The following is a 15,400-nucleotide window of genomic DNA, read 5'->3' as shown; positions in this document are numbered from 1 at the left end:
TAGGAGGCAGTATCATATTTTTAATACGTGTTGACGTCAGCTGCTGTACAGCATGAGACAGTCTAACAGCAGGGATGTAAACAGTACTTTCCTCATTCATATGCTGCGGCTGGCCTACAGGTTCGTGACAGATATTTCCTGGTCCATTTGTTATTTTTGTGTGAACCAGGAAACCTGTATATACTCTGTGTTTAATCCGGGCATTGGTTTACTTCGAGTACATCTAGTGGCTGTGTACATACTAGCATAATGTAAAAGTGCTAAGTTAGCTTGCTAGAACTTCTGAAGCTAACAGGGCAAACAGGAATGTGTGCACTTTTAAAGAAAAAAAACTGTTTACGGTTCTTTTGTGTATTAAGATGATAAATACTTGCTAGACGAGCATTCATTAGCCTGTCTGAAATTCGGCATGAATTCAGGATACAACAACCGAAAGTAAACTGAAGCTATAGTCTTCACCAAACTATTGATTTGCCTGCCTGGATAGAGAAGAATAAGTGACGCCAACTCAATAAAATGTTTATACTATAAACATGGATTTGATAGAATATTTGAAATACGCTTTATTGCAATAGTTTTGAAGCGATATGACTGTGGTCAGACTGACGACTTTCCCTTCCTTCTCTTCGTGCTGGTTAAAATTAGGTATTTGGTATTAACAGGAAGCATATCGATCTTAAATTCCAGCTTAGATCTGTGTGGGAGAATCTCATGCTGGAGGCAAGATGGCATCAACTTCCAGCTTTGCTCCTCCAAAACTGTCAGACTTTATTCTCACAGAGCGGCTGGGCAGTGGTACATATGCTACAGTCTACAAAGCCTACAGGAAGGTGAGTTAATCTGTGATATGTAAATGTGGGTATTATTAGTCATTTTGATTATATACCACACATTTTACATTCCTAATTCTTTCTGCATTTCAGGCTCACACAGAGTATGTTATGCACTATGCATAATAATGTCAAAAAGAAAGTTTAGACAGGTGTCCATGCAACCCTGTGCATTTGATTAATTGATCATCTGCAAGTGTGACAACTTCTAAAAAAGCTGAGGTTTTTTAGAAGTGGTCACCTCAACTCTAACTAAATTTCCTGAACTCCGAGTCCTAGCCTAACGGAGGCCTAGCCTAACTCCAAAAGCCTCAGCTAGCATGTTAAATGTTCAAGTTCATGATGGTAAAGTTAGAAAAAGGCTGAATAATATGTCTTGCTAAGAGGGGTTATCAGGAGAAAGGTTCTTATCTCTCAAATCAACATGGCACATAACAAATCAAAAGACTTCTGAAACAATGTCCTTTGGACAGACAAAGCCATAGTGGAGATGTTTGGCTATAATGTACAGCCCCTACTTAGCAAAAAACACAGCATATCAACATCATTATAACATCACTGATAGCTAAAGCATTGCCTTAATTTGGTCACGAATGGTTGAAAAAGAAAAGAAGCAAGATTTTGAAATGGTCCAGTTAATGTCCAGAGCTCAACCCGATTTAAAAGCGTGGCAAGACCTTAAGAGAGCTGAATATAAATTAATTTCTACAAACTTCAGTTAACTAAAACTACACTGTAAAGGAGAGTGGGCCAAAATTCTTCCATAATGTTGTGAGAAACTGTAGTCATGCAGAAAACGGTCACAAGTCATTGCTGCTGAAGTTGGTTCTGTGGACTTTTTAGTCATGGAGCGTACTTGATTTCTCAAATGACTATGCAGTCCTGTTAAAACCTTTTTTTGTTTGTTTGTTTTGCAGGGGAACAGTCGAGAGGTGGTTGCAGTTAAAGTAGTTGGAAAGAAGACTCTTAACAAGGCTTCCACAGAAAATCTGCTCACAGAGATTGAAATCCTAAAGACTGTGCGCCATCCTCATATAGTGCAGCTGAAAGACTTCCAGGTAAGCTCATATATGTGTTTTAGTATAGCTGGTACTTATGCAAGGTTTTTTTTTTGATGAGCAGAGTTTTGTGTCCCATATTATCTGTCTGGCTTTTTAATAACTGTTCATCTAGTTCAGGAATATAAGGGCGGGAGCTTCTCCCAGCTGTTGTAGGGTGAGAAGCAGGATACACCCTGGACCAGTTGCAGCAATCTCCCAAAATAAAAAAAAAAAAATACTGTAAATAATATTTGTGGTACTTAAAAAAATCAATAAAATAGGAAAAAGGAACAGAAAGGCACTAGACCCATATTATTATATAAACTTTTCCCAGATTGAATAATAAATTGTTTTAAAATATTTTGTTATTTACAATATTGTGTTTACTATATTTGCACCTTTTTCTACATTAATTGTTTGGATATCACTTTCTATATAAATTTTTTATATAATTTCTCTCCTGTTTATATGTTTTCTTCCTGTTTTCTTCTTTTTTAGCTGATATTTATGTTTTTAAAACATTAAGAAAGATATTAACGAAATAAATGTGAAATAAAACTAATACTCTTGCTTCGACTCTGTCCCTCAGTGTCTGACCTTTTCTTTTTCATCAGTGGGATGCTGAAAATATTTACTTGATTCTTGAATGGTGTTCTGGTGGCGATCTCTCCTGCTTCATTCGCAGTCGCAGGATTTTACCTGAGAGTGTGACTCGGCGCTTCCTGCAGCAGATTGGTGGGTGATTTCCATTTCAAACAATATTGCTGAAGTTTTATGTGAATGTTTTTGATGAGAGACTTGTTTGAAAGCAATCAGCATGAAGCAGGTTTTTACATACCCGTTTTAGGAAGTCTGGAAATTAAATCCAATTCGAAAACTTTTTCAGCTGTGCATACTTGTTTGTGGAATAAAATTGCATTCATATTCTATCCTGAGCTATTACATCTGTCCACAAAAACAGCTTGTGCCCTCCAGTTTCTTCATGAGCGAAATATCTCACACCTGGATTTGAAACCCCAGAATATTCTGCTCAGCGGCTCTATCCTGAAACTAGCAGGTGATCACATGCACTCACTAAACAACAAGCACGGGAAGCTAATGTTTTACTGTAAACATGCCAACTGGTAGAGAATAAACAGATAGTTTCAGATGTAATTTACTTCCTAATTTGCCCACAGATTTTGGTTTTGCACAATACATGTCCCCATGGGACGAGCAGAGTGTCCTGAGAGGTTCTCCTCTCTACATGGCTCCTGAGATGGTGTGCCGTCGGCAGTATGACTCCAGGGTGGATCTGTGGTCTGTAGGAGTTATTCTCTATGGCAAGTACTGCGTGTTCACATATTTTATCTCTTGTGAATGTGAAATGCCATCAACATGAAGAATACTTTGCTTCATTTGTCACTTGTAATGCATTTGTGTTAGACATCTTGGCAACTAATGTGGTTCTGGGTACACAGAATCTGGTGTAATCTGTCCTGTGCCATGTTGTGTGTCTCACTTCTGATAGTAATTTATAATATCTTGACACCACTCCTTTTCCAGCAATAAAAGGCTAATCAGCTGACTGACCCTGCAGGCTTGAAAGAGCTCACTCAGTAGGCTAAAAGTAGAATTGAACTATTAATCATCAAGTGACAGAGTGGTGAAGAGCCCTTTATGGGTTTTTAGTGCAGTAATTGTGCAATAATATTGTAATAGCACACAGCAGTAACGTGTGCTATCGGTGTGACACTGTACAGTGCAAAATGAAAAGAATATTTTATATTATGTGCTTTTTAGAAAAGCTAAGTAGAATAAATTTAATTTTTCATTTGCACAGAATTTTTCAATAAAATCCAACATTCAAGTTGTTTGTTTTAATATCTATCTGTCTATCTGTCTGTCTATCTGTGTATCTGTGTGCAAGAGTTTATTAAGATTGCTCAGTTGAATCACTTTCTTTATTTTTATTATTATGAAGTACTCAGTAATTATTGCATAATTATTCTTTTGTAATAATCTACTGCCCATTGTTTTTGTGCACACAGAGGCATTGTTTGGCAGAGCACCATTTGCATCAAAGTCATATGCTGAATTAGAGGAGAAGATCAGGAGCAACCAACCTATTGAAGTAAGTTATGAGCAATCTGGTGAATGTGTTAGAAAAACTTGCACTGGTTATGAGCAAATGTGCAAATGACAATGACTATTCCAACTATGGATGTAGAAATCCTGCTGAATGCTATAGTTATGTTTCTTATGTTTATAAAAATTGCTTTTTGTTACATTTGTACAGTATCTCCATAGTATATTGGGGTTGATCAGGTTTTCCAGATTGATATGTATCATTACATCTTCTTCAAATTAGATAGCATAGTAATAATTTCCTAACAGTAAATCTGAAATATGCTGTAGGTGGCCTGTGTAGAAAACACAACAGTTGCAAGTATTTTTCTCCCATGTACTGGATTTAACCACTAGATGGCAAACTATTCCACTCAAGAGGAACCAGCAATTGAAGCTCTACTGAAACATGACTGGTCCTCTTAAATCACCTACAACATTCAAGACAATCTGACATGTCTCTTCTAGGAAGCTGAAGAACATGACCTTTTAAATGATGAGAAATAATAAAAGATACTAGATGAATTTGAGTGAAATAAACATCAAGACAGCAGCATAAGCTGTTTGTTTATTCCCTAAATAAATGTTATCCTCTCTTAGCTTCATTCCATACTTTTACTCTTCTCATTTGTCCTCTCCTGCAGTGATTCTGTGGTCTACTCCAGAATTTGACAAATACTGATTTAAGAGGGCAGTCTGGGACTGAAAACTGTGTTTACATACAGAAAACAAGGGCTTGTGATCTCTTAAAAAAGAGACAGAGAGAGATAATTAATTAAATGGCTTAGTAACTAATAACTCTATTTGTGTCTTTGTCCTATTTTTTGCCTCATGCGCAAACCACATTAGGCTTAAGATTGGAAGAATTATCAAGAAAACATGTGCTTGTTTTACCCTTTCTTTAATGGAGACAAGAAAAGGGGAAAGAGGGGCGGAATGACGTGCAGCAAAGGTCCCATGACAGTAATGAAACCCTCTGTCCAGCCTTTGTACGTGATGGGCTACTGGGGCATCCGCGATCCGTGCACTTTAATGTTGGAGGACTTTCAAAACACTAGGATTCTTGAATCAAACATTAGGCTTAGACTTAATTGATTGCATTAGCACATGGCCCATTATCCAGGGATTCACACAGAAAGTTTAAAGGTCATCTTTTGACAGAAAGTAGCAACGTGAGACCAGAGGGTCTGTGGTAACAATGTGCTGTCCTTTTTCCTTGTATCGCCATGCCGATTGGATGCAATGCAATAAGGTTGTGTTTTGTATCAGCTCCCTCCCGGGGCCAGGGTATCCAAGGACTGCAGAGACCTTCTGTTGCGGCTGCTGGAGAGAAATCCAGATGCCCGGATTACCTTTGCAGAGTTCTTTACCCACCCCTTTGTGGATATGGAGCACATGCCAACTGCAGAAAGTATAGTGAAAGCGGTAAGAGACTAGGATTATTCCAGATTTTCAAGAAATATTTTGTATGTGACTGACTTTTATACATGTGTTTGTAGGTCTGTAAACATACTTTCGCTGTGTGGTGTTAATGAATAGACGTTTGTATCCGTTTCCAATCAGTAATACCACTTTCTGTTTCTTCTTTCCAGAAAAAGCTGGTCCTACAGGCCGTTCAGAAGGACCAGGAGGGGGAGAGGTCTGCAGCACTCTCGCTTTACTGCAGTGCTCTTGAGCATTTTGTCCCTGCTATTTATTGTAAGAGCAACAACCACCATAATATCCTGTCTATGACTTAAGGCCCACTATGATGCACTGTCTTTGTTCCAGCACAATAAACTGGCAAAGGAAACTCAATAAATGAAAAACCAACACATCTCTTTTCTTTGCCCTCCCTAGATGAAACAAATTGTCAACGTAAAGAGGCCCTCAGGCAAAAGGTAGGCCTGAAAACAGTCCTCACATTCACATGTGGATTGCCCTCTATTTTCAGTTGCTTTTTTCCCTATAATCCAGTGGCTCTCACTTGTAATGAATTCTTCTTTATGAAAACCATATGTGTGTATAGAGAGCATGAGAACCATATGTTGTGGTTGATGTAATTAAGTTAAGTCAATGTAAGCGGCCTTTCCACAGGTCAGGCAGTATGTGTCCAGAGCTGAGGAGCTGAAAGCCCTGGTAGCTTCGGACAACAGGCTGAGCTTCGAGCAGGCGCGGACTTCCAGGGACATCCTCCGAGGTAAAGAAACAAAAAATAAAAATAAAAAACATACATCTCCAGGCAGAGGCTGAGGCACCACATGGCTCCCAAGCTGGATGTAGCCTGCTGTATTTTGTTTTACATAAGCACTGTGCTTGTTAATCAATATCCTATGTTTACACCACACATTATTACCAAGGCCACACACCAGTCTTTGCAGCCTTCATTCAAGCAACATGTCTGTGAAGTCCAGGTTCACTTAGTGCTGCACTATGAATCAAACTTGAGCCTTGTTTAGCCACACACTGTGTATCATTTTTCTTTTAACTTAGATCAAATAATTGGATGTTTACTTCAAAATGGGTTTTTGTAGAATAGCAAACATGCAAAGATGAAACATGTAAAACTTTAATCAGTATTAGAAGGAAAAAAATGTTCATTTCTCTTTGTCCTGGAGGTGAAATGTCTGTGAAGGTTTTCAGTCATCCAGGTCATCGTAGTCTAAAGAGCTTGGAAAGAAAAGTGTCTGGACTTATTTAGGTTTCTTGAAGACGTTTTACCTCTCATCGAGAAGCTTCTTCAGTCTGAAGCTCAAAAAATTACTCAAATATATAACTAAACCACTGTGTCCACAATACGGTTTGTCATAAGATGCATCAATATTTCATGCTAATTTCAAAGTTCTGCATATGTTTCAGTAGAATGAGTTCCGCTGTGTGTCCATCTAAATTCAACAGCAATGCAAAGTAGTTTTCTGTTTTTCTTCATTTGCAGAAATGTCTAAAGATCAGCCACGTCTGCTAGCTGCTTTGGAGATGGCCTCTACTGCCATTGCTAAGGTTAGATGGGTTTATTGTGGGATGATGACATCACTGTAGTTACACATAAAGGCAAAGTGAAGTAAAGGCAATATAATGGAGAATAAGACCTAAGTGGAAGAGTAAAAAACCAAACCCTTCTCTTAGATTGATATCCAAACCACATCTTTTAAGCTCATTTGTGAACCAAACAAATGTTTGTTTGTTTTTTCAGTTTTGTGTCTGTTGTTTCAGCAGCCAACAAGAAGGGAATAAATTGTGTAGTAGTAGTAGTAGTGGTGCTAGTTAGTTTTTAGTTACTTGAATTACTGGCTTAAATAATTTCTGCCTAACTTTCCTGTATAGGAGGAGAGTGGATCAGATGACCTTGAGGCACTGGATATGTACCAGCAGTGTTTAGGAGAACTACTGTTGGGACTAGCAGGTAGACAAATACATTTCTTTCGTTATAACATCAGTTATTCAGATTTTTATAGATGTTGGTTGCTGAGCCACTTCACCGGTTCTTAAGGTAAGCTAAAGTGCTAAAGCATAGGGAATGCTGAAGTGTCACCAAAGACAATGAAACCATCTTGTAGTCCTCTATCTGGTACTTTCTCTGCACACTGAGACTGTAGCAGCTTTGTTCATGTGTTTGCAAATATTTGGTACTAGAGAGAGAAAAATAAGAAAGATTTTGAAGAAAAATAATTTTAAAAGGCAGCTTGGCACTTAGAGTTATGTAAAGTGGGGTAATAATGAGTAGGCTAGGACTCAGAGTTCAGGAAATTCAGTTAGAGTTGAGGCTATAGCTAGGTCAAGAAATAGCTAAGGAAAAATGATCCCCAAGGGAAAGACGTTGGAGAGTGAATAAAGAGTAATTTAACTAGAATAAGAAAAGATACTAAACATGACAAAGGGTCTTTTAGAGAGGTGGATGCAAAGAAAGGGTGACCGGGGGAGAGTGAAAGGTAATCTGAAAGGGTGAAAGACAAGAGACTGGGAAACCACAGACTTGGAGCGAGATGGGGACACTTAGTATGACAGACAGAGTAACAGAAGAGACTCCAGTGACTCTGTCTGTGGCCTGGCGTCCATTAGGCTGGGTTCATGAGCTCATCTGGAAGATCAGCCCAATGGAAGAGGTGGAATAGAGTGATCCAGATGTGGCTTTGAGCTGGGATGAGACCCGTGCCAGCACCCTGTGTGTGGTATGAAAGCCTTGCCATCTGCTTCCCATTCAGACAGAACACTTCACTTATTTGTGTTTACACACTGGAAACAAACAAAAACTATTATCTTTCTAATAGACAAGAGCTCTAAGCATTCAGATACTGCTTTTGAAACAAATCTGGTCAATTAAAAAATACTGTTACTTTTTCACTTGAAATGGATATTAGTTTCTAAAGCTGTCTGAAGAAAATTTTTACACGTGTAGAATAACGCTGATAGCTTTTTTTTTTTTAGATTTGTTATGCTATACTGGTTTAGTTGGTTGGTGAATGCAGTCCCAACCACCTTCTCTCTCCAGTGTCAGGGAGCCTTGTTGTGGCAGAGGATACCATGAGGAGTATAGTCGGGGGAAAAGATTGGTTCTTTGACTGTCTAGGAGCTCTTTGCCACACAGCTTTCCATCATGCCTAACTACCACAGACTCCTCTTTTTACTGCTCATCTCTCTCCATTTTCTGTGAGTCTTCTCTTTTGGATGGTAGTTGGTGAAAACACTGGCCTACATTAGAAACCATCCCATCTTGAACCTCACTAGTGAAATCCAGTCTTGTAGTTGACCTCTCCCAGAACAAACTAAGTAATTAGGTATTGGACTTCTCTCCTCCCTTCATCTCCTCATTATTTTCCTCATTATTCTTATGTCTTTTTTTTTCTCCTCTTGGTGAGCCAGCCGAGCCCCAGGGCCGCAGGAGGGAGCTGCTCCACAGCGAGGTGAGTGTGTGAGGAAGGGATTCTGGTTCAGTGCTCACAGTAGGAACGACAATCTCCTACCTCCACTGAGCCCTCAGCTGATCACCTTCCACAATACACACTCCATCACATGACCTGCAAGCATTTTTTCCACTCATCAAATACGATTTTGTTTTTGTTTTGTTTTTTGGTAAAGAACAAATAATATAATTCATCATCTATAGTTCCTGTAACATACCCATAGATCACTGTCCACGTAGATAATTGGATATCTTGTATTACCAGTGTGTCACGTGACCACTCTTGCAGAGGTACACATACTGACAAATTATCAGTTACATAAAGCTTTATGGTGCTTTTTTTTTGGTTTTACAATTTAAAAACTTTGCTAAAATTTAGCTAGATGTCTCATTCATAGACTATTGTTTTTTCTAATCCACTTCAGTTACTGTAGAGGCTGGAAAGCCTCTGTTGCAAAAGAGTAATGTCAACTTTAAAGTCAGTCAGCTAAAAATGAAATGTTTTTAAAAATGTGGGGATGTGATGAATCTAAAATGTCAAGAAGGTCAGCATCCATTTATTTATTTCTAATCTTCTTACACTTGCGAGAACCTGGGGGAATAATAGCCATGTTTTTCCAACATCCTCAACGAAGCTGAATAAAACCCTAAATTCTGCAATCCTGTAAGATTGCTTACTGTAACTTTGAGGAATTAGGATCCTGGATTCTTGCATTGATGAGGTGTTGTGTATGTCTGTTGGTAAAGCTCCGGAGTCTTTTGTTTTTGTGAAGATTGTTAATCCAGAAACTGATCCAACAACAGACGGCCATATTTCAACAACAAAGCCAAAAAAAAGGGGGGGGGATTGAATGGGCCGTGTAGACCTCCCTATTTGAAGTTTTATGGGTGCTTGTCTTAAGTAAATTCAGCTGCGGCTGTAATAATCTAATGCAGCATTAGGGAGGCGAGTTTGGGGTATTAGATTGAAAGCATGTGTGTATGTGAGAACCTAAAAAAGCCAACACATGCTGCCATGGCTGGCCTCCATGTGCGTTCATATCTACTGTTGAGCACACTTTGGTCTCTCAAAGCTGTAATTCAATATTCTGGCTTCTCAGTAGTGAGTCATAGCTTGGATCTAGCTAGTGTATGTTGACATAGTGTCATTATGGCTGAGCATACATGGGATCTCTTTGTCTTGTAGCCTTTGTTGGTAATAAAATTTCTGCAAGTTATCAGCATGCCCCATATACTTTGCTTACCCGTGTAGATTTGTTCCACATTTATTGTAGTTGGTGATTAAAGGGATTGTGATTAAAGTTTTGTGGCTACATAAGGTTGGGGTCAGAGCCGGATACTAAAAACCTGTGGTCAGAATGATTATTTGGCTCCAAAGATTGGTGTTTTAAAGGGACATTATGGACGTCATCAATTTAGGTCTCCCGTCATTACGATCCTCAGATGTTACTCCAGTAAGACCTGAGAGAGCTGGCTTTAAATTGTGACAAAGTGGGGGTACAACTAGGTATTAGGTGCAGCCAAAAACCTTCATGATCACCAAAGGACTGATTACCACAGTAAAGAGCACCCTCGAGCCTTGTGATGACAGCAGTTACCGCTTGCACGTGTGTGCCATATGAAATCTTTTCAAAAAATAGAAATACTAAGTTGCAGAGATGATTGGTTTGATCTGATTTAATTCAGGTTTTGCCAACATGCATCCAGAATTTATTGTTTGTTTGTTTGTTTGTTTGTTTTATGCACAAAAACAGCACAGTGTAGAGTAAATAATAAATAAAATACATAATACACAACAAAAAACAATTAACCATCTGTATACTTCACTTAAAGGCAATTAAGTCACAATAAAATGTAAAAAATTAGACTATATGGTCATACTGGAAGCTGTCTGAGAATTACTAGTGTTATGTAACCACAAACTACAGCTGAGGGTTGTACTAATGTGTTTTGTTTTACAGCCTTTTGATAACAAAGAAGACTTTTTATTAAAAACCAGAGAAAAGGGGGATCACTGAAGTCTAGGAACTATGAATATCTGTACAATCTGTTATCTCATCTACTATGGGATGGATTATATTTTAACTAGTCAGCCTTGCTTCTGGATTCATGCTGCAGGCACAGTTAAAATCCTGAGTAGAAAACATGTTTAAAATGAAAGCCACTGTGCCTGTGTTGTAACTGTGTATCTGTTACCAAATTTATTGGAATTTTGTATCTCATCAGATTAAAAGCCTCATGAGCAGAGCTGAATACCTCAAAAAGCATATTAAGGTAAGCATGCACTCCTTCAGCGTACATTCAAGTGAAGCAGAAGAAAGACCCCAGACTGTATGAGAAAACATTTGATTTACAAAAAAAACAGAGGCAAGGATCTTAAGATACATGTTTTGTTAATTTTTCAGATGCAGGAGACTCAAAGGGACGTTTCTCTGGATCGAGAATCTCTCGCAGAATCCGTCAGAAGTTGTGAGTCTCCCTGTTGTGTTGTGTAATCATTACTTTGCCCGTAAATGTGTTTTTACTTTTTTGATTTTACCTTGCAGCCATTCTGATAAGTAGCTACAGTATATGTTATGTTAGTGAGGGGATGTGGTGGAAGTTGCTGTAGGTGAGGAACACACATCTCAAGTTGCAATGAAATGTCCTTTCACTGAAGTTTTTTCCACTAGTAAAATATGAGCCATTCTGTTGCTGCTCTGGCCGCCCTGCTGGGCTCCCTGACTCTTTCATTTTATTTCCATGCAGCCCTGTCCTCCCGTATAGCCTATATTGTGAAAGTGAGACATATTCAAAGAAAAAAATAATAACTTTAAAAAATCTAAACTCGAAACTTCTATTTAAGGGTTGCTTTTTGTTCCTTTTGTGTCGCTACATGTCAAACGTCTCCACAAAGTTAAGTTTTAATATCTGCAAATTTCTGTAGTGGTAACCTTTGTAGACAAAACCTAATTCCTCATATTTTCTAAGCTCTGCTCCTAGATGGATAGTAAATACTTAAAGTCGGGACAATATCCTGTTCTCCGCTAGGGATTCCTGGGGAGTTATGAATTTAAAAAAGAAAAAAAGACAGGAACGGGGGAAGGCAACTGATGACTGTAGAGGCTGTTTAAGTTTCATGAAGAATGTGGCTTCTTATTCTGCTGGTGTTATTTTAATAAAACCACACCACAGTCAGCCTGGCTGGCACTAATCCAACAGCAGCTGTAGTAGAGCGGGTCGCAGCTACGCCCAAGTCTGTCTGGTGACCTTAGACTACACCAACATAAGCATAACCAACTTTTGCTGAGAACTGAGATCTCTAAACTCCTCTAAAAATTCACATGTCAGACTGTCTTGGTAGTCCATGTACAGCACCTTTCCCTTACAAGCCTGGAGCCCTGAATATTTAAACTGGCATCATATGCATGATCAGTGTAGCCCAGCAGGGGATAGAAATGAAGGTCTTGGCAGATGAATATCTGATAACTCCATTTACATAAAGGTTTATTTATGGAAAAGGACTGGACATGTTCTGTTTGGCTCATGCAGCAACAAACAATAAAAGAGGACTCGCATCTCCTCCAAGGTCACGATTTAGTGTGTTTACAAAATTAATTATATTTTATCAGTGTCAGTGGCTGTTTGTACTGGCTTTGTTCAAAGATGAGTTGGTTTAGAGCTGTAACACCTCAGAAGAAGATTGAATTATTTTCTATAACAAAGCTTCTTTTGTTACCCTGATGCAGAAAATGTCAGCAAGAAAAAAAAATACACAATCAAGTATAAGCAATTGGATTTTCATGGAAAAATCTGAAACATGGGGATCATGCCAGAATTCTGATGCAGGCCTAATAAGCGTTGAGTACATTTTATTCTAAATGCAGATGATTATTAATTTCTGTCACTGCTATAACATCAGTATTAAAAACACAAGAAGAGTATACATATACTACATATACGATTTAGTGGGATGCCAGTCTGTCTATGCTGGAGAGTGGACAGGAGACGACACACTAAAGCACTTTTCACACATGCACTGCAGCCCTGGACTCTCCTAAGTATTACCTAACAGAGACGCATGTGAGGACTTGAATATGTGATGCAGTCAATTCGGACATTAGCTGGTCTTTAATCTGCCTGTACTTTCAATAAAGTTTCACAATTGAATTTAGATTCAGAAAACTGATTGATGAAGTGATATCTACGTAGTGTAACGGTGATTGCTAATTATGCAGTGGCACAGACAGAACACCTGGGCTGCTGATGTGCACTTCTGTACACAGCAGGAGAAGGAGAAAGACATCACATTTAAGCTCATAGGTAGTAACACAAACGCGCATTAAGTTAGATAATTAATTTATAAATAAACTTTAAATGTTTATAAAGAGTTGTTTTTATAAAAATGTTGAAGATGTTTAGTCTAACACACTGTTTTCCTTTAATCAGTCGAAATGAATAACATAAAAGTTTCCTGAGCAACTCTGGAAAATATTCTTCATATTTTGGGTGCCAGATGTGTTTACCGAACCCTTAGAGAATAATTATTTCAAATGTTGTAGGAAATGTGTTGTAATCTTGAAAAAGTGGAGCTTGACACATTTCTGTCTTCTCAGCCTGCTGTTTGCAGTAAACAGGACAGCCACCGTGGGAAGACTGGAACTCCTCGGCTGTCTGTCAGTGTACAGGTTGGACACAGAGCCTTCACCTGACCAGCTTTCTGCTGTAGCCAAATCACACCACATCCTAACCAACTGAGTACACTATCTGGGTGGGATATTGCACTTGCCAGCCAAATGTGGTCAATGTTTTGGCTGATGCTGTAAAGTTTTTACATGAAATGATTGGACAGGTAGTGAACTTCTGTTTATTATTTTTCAGGGGAAAAAAAGTTGGCTGGTAAGAAACTCTTGAATTTTGGATTTGCACACTGCTGAATGTGAAAGTTCCCTGTTCTTTACACTGTTGTTGCCCTGCTTAGCCCGAATCCCCTCCTACTGACACACCATTGATATGTAAATGGTGGACAGCTTGTATGACAATACAACACTGTCACGGCAACACGCAACTGGCACTGTTGCATTTTGGTTTGGTGTAGAACATTCAAATGTATTTGAAGTTTAACTAAACCTGCAAAAAACTGAAAATACAGATGTTTCAAAAGCATTTTCAGCAAATAGTATAGATGATATGTACGATATATGATATAGAGGCCTGTACAAACAGCTACATACTACTCCGCACCCCCCTTTTCCCCCCACTGCCTTTACTGTGGGTGAACCACAGGCTCACCATGCTCTCTCCACTGATGGAGTTCTCTCCACCGCTATGAGGGGAAAACTGGAGAGGTGCGGCCTCTGCCTTATTTACACTAGACATGCATTTTCTTAGGTTTGGCACTGGCTTTAGATTTGAGGGATACACTGAGTTGTGGAGTTCAAGTAAAGCCTTCATAACTGGGCCTCTGTGAAACGGTAAAAAACTTAATAGATGGTGGCAAGCCAATGATCCTCGCTGTTGTAGGTCTTCACGGACCGTTTAGATTTCATTTATTTGAATATTCCAAAAGGGAGCTTTAATACAATTATCAAAAATATTATACTGTATGTTTGTTTGCAAGATTTTCATTCTGCTGTACTGTTTCATTATTTAATTTCTTTATACAGTGTGAATTTTAATATGTATTTATTAAATGACAAATCACAAATGACAGTTCTGTCTCAAAATAAAATCACAATCTTTAAAAATTGTGCAGTCTGAAGTTTTGTCAGCAGCACGTCGCAAACACTCATTTTTCAGAATCTTTGCAAAGATTTATTTGTCTTCGTGTGAACAGCGCTCCTGGTTCCTCACCACCGTCATCATTTGGAAGCGCGCTCTGTAGAAACAGCTGGCTCGTGTCCACGAGGGGTGGAGACAGGGAGGCAGGGAAGGGAAAAGTAAGAATACTTGTTAATAATATGATTCATGAGATGAGATAACGGATTCAATAAAATGTCACAAAAACTGGAGAATGGTGAGGAATTTATTTCATCTGCATAATCTCTTGCCAAGAATGCTACGTCCAGGTTTTTTCACAAAATTATGTCAGTTGAAGACCTAACATGATAGATTCACATTTTTATTCTGTGAAGCTTTGGCTTACTGTTATCTTTTTTGGAAAAGTAAAATGATTGTCCCACTCACCCCCAAAATAAGATTTTTGCCTCTTTGGGGGGAAAACAAGGCCTGTCTTACAAAGTGAAAGTTCGGAGTTTGAAAGATGTGTTTACCATGCAGTTTCCAGTGAAACACAGTACTGCTCCATTAATGGAAATGCATGAATCTGTGTGTGTGTGTTTTTAATTTATGCTAAACTCTAAAAGCCAAGATATTTTGATTTCCACAGTTCTTTGATTATTCTTTTTTTTATTTCTGTCACGTTCACTTTTTCCAACTTATTTCCAATATTAAATTGCCCATTTAAAAACTGGATCAGTAGATCAAAAGACAAAGTTTTGTGAAAATCGGAAAGAGATGTATTTTGATATCTTAAAAAACTGCAGCTGTGGTTGTCATAGGTTTAC

The 15,400-nt window shown here is 38.5% G+C and overlaps 1 protein-coding gene across 3 annotated transcripts; it reads left to right on the top strand.

Annotated features, from left to right (window-relative positions):
• The first annotated feature begins 13 nt into the window (after positions 1–13).
• On the top strand, positions 14–14,581 carry ulk3 (unc-51 like kinase 3). 3 transcript variants are annotated; one of them, XR_006054066.1, is made up of 18 exons: positions 14–120; positions 688–830; positions 1,748–1,888; positions 2,485–2,605; positions 2,832–2,927; positions 3,049–3,192; positions 3,901–3,983; positions 5,246–5,401; positions 5,569–5,674; positions 5,816–5,856; positions 6,053–6,155; positions 6,891–6,955; positions 7,280–7,358; positions 8,816–8,856; positions 11,082–11,129; positions 11,261–11,324; positions 13,451–13,605; positions 13,716–14,581. XR_006054066.1 is itself a non-coding variant. In XM_005913014.3 (17 exons), the coding sequence occupies exons 2-17, from the start codon at positions 726–728 to the stop codon at positions 13,465–13,467; spliced, it is 1,410 nt and encodes a 469-aa protein (XP_005913076.1). In that variant the 5' UTR covers positions 14–120; positions 688–725; the 3' UTR covers positions 13,468–14,581. The 3 variants fall into 3 exon arrangements, 2 of the variants coding, with proteins under 2 accessions (XP_005913076.1, XP_005913077.1); XM_005913014.3 differs by having other exon boundaries at positions 13,451–14,581; XM_005913015.3 differs by having other exon boundaries at positions 39–120; positions 646–830; positions 13,451–14,581.
• Positions 14,582–15,400: the final 819 nt, after the last annotated feature.

Source organism: Haplochromis burtoni, unplaced genomic scaffold, assembly GCF_018398535.1.
Source record: "Haplochromis burtoni strain Fernald_Lab_line unplaced genomic scaffold, NCSU_Asbu1 Contig_2, whole genome shotgun sequence".
NCBI lineage: Eukaryota > Metazoa > Chordata > Actinopteri > Cichliformes > Cichlidae > Haplochromis > Haplochromis burtoni.
Note: the sequence above shows the minus strand (reverse complement) of the source record. Positions and strands in the feature narration are given on the sequence as shown.

Coding starts and splice junctions, on each gene's coding strand:
- ulk3 (XM_005913014.3), top strand. CDS start 726: ATGGCATCAACTTCCAGCTTTGCTCCTCCAAAACTGTCAGACTTTATT. Junction 831..1,747: donor TCTACAAAGCCTACAGGAAG/GTGAGTTAATCT, acceptor TTTGTTTTGCAG/GGGAACAGTCGAGAGGTGGT. Junction 2,928..3,048: donor CTCTATCCTGAAACTAGCAG/GTGATCACATGC, acceptor ATTTGCCCACAG/ATTTTGGTTTTGCACAATAC.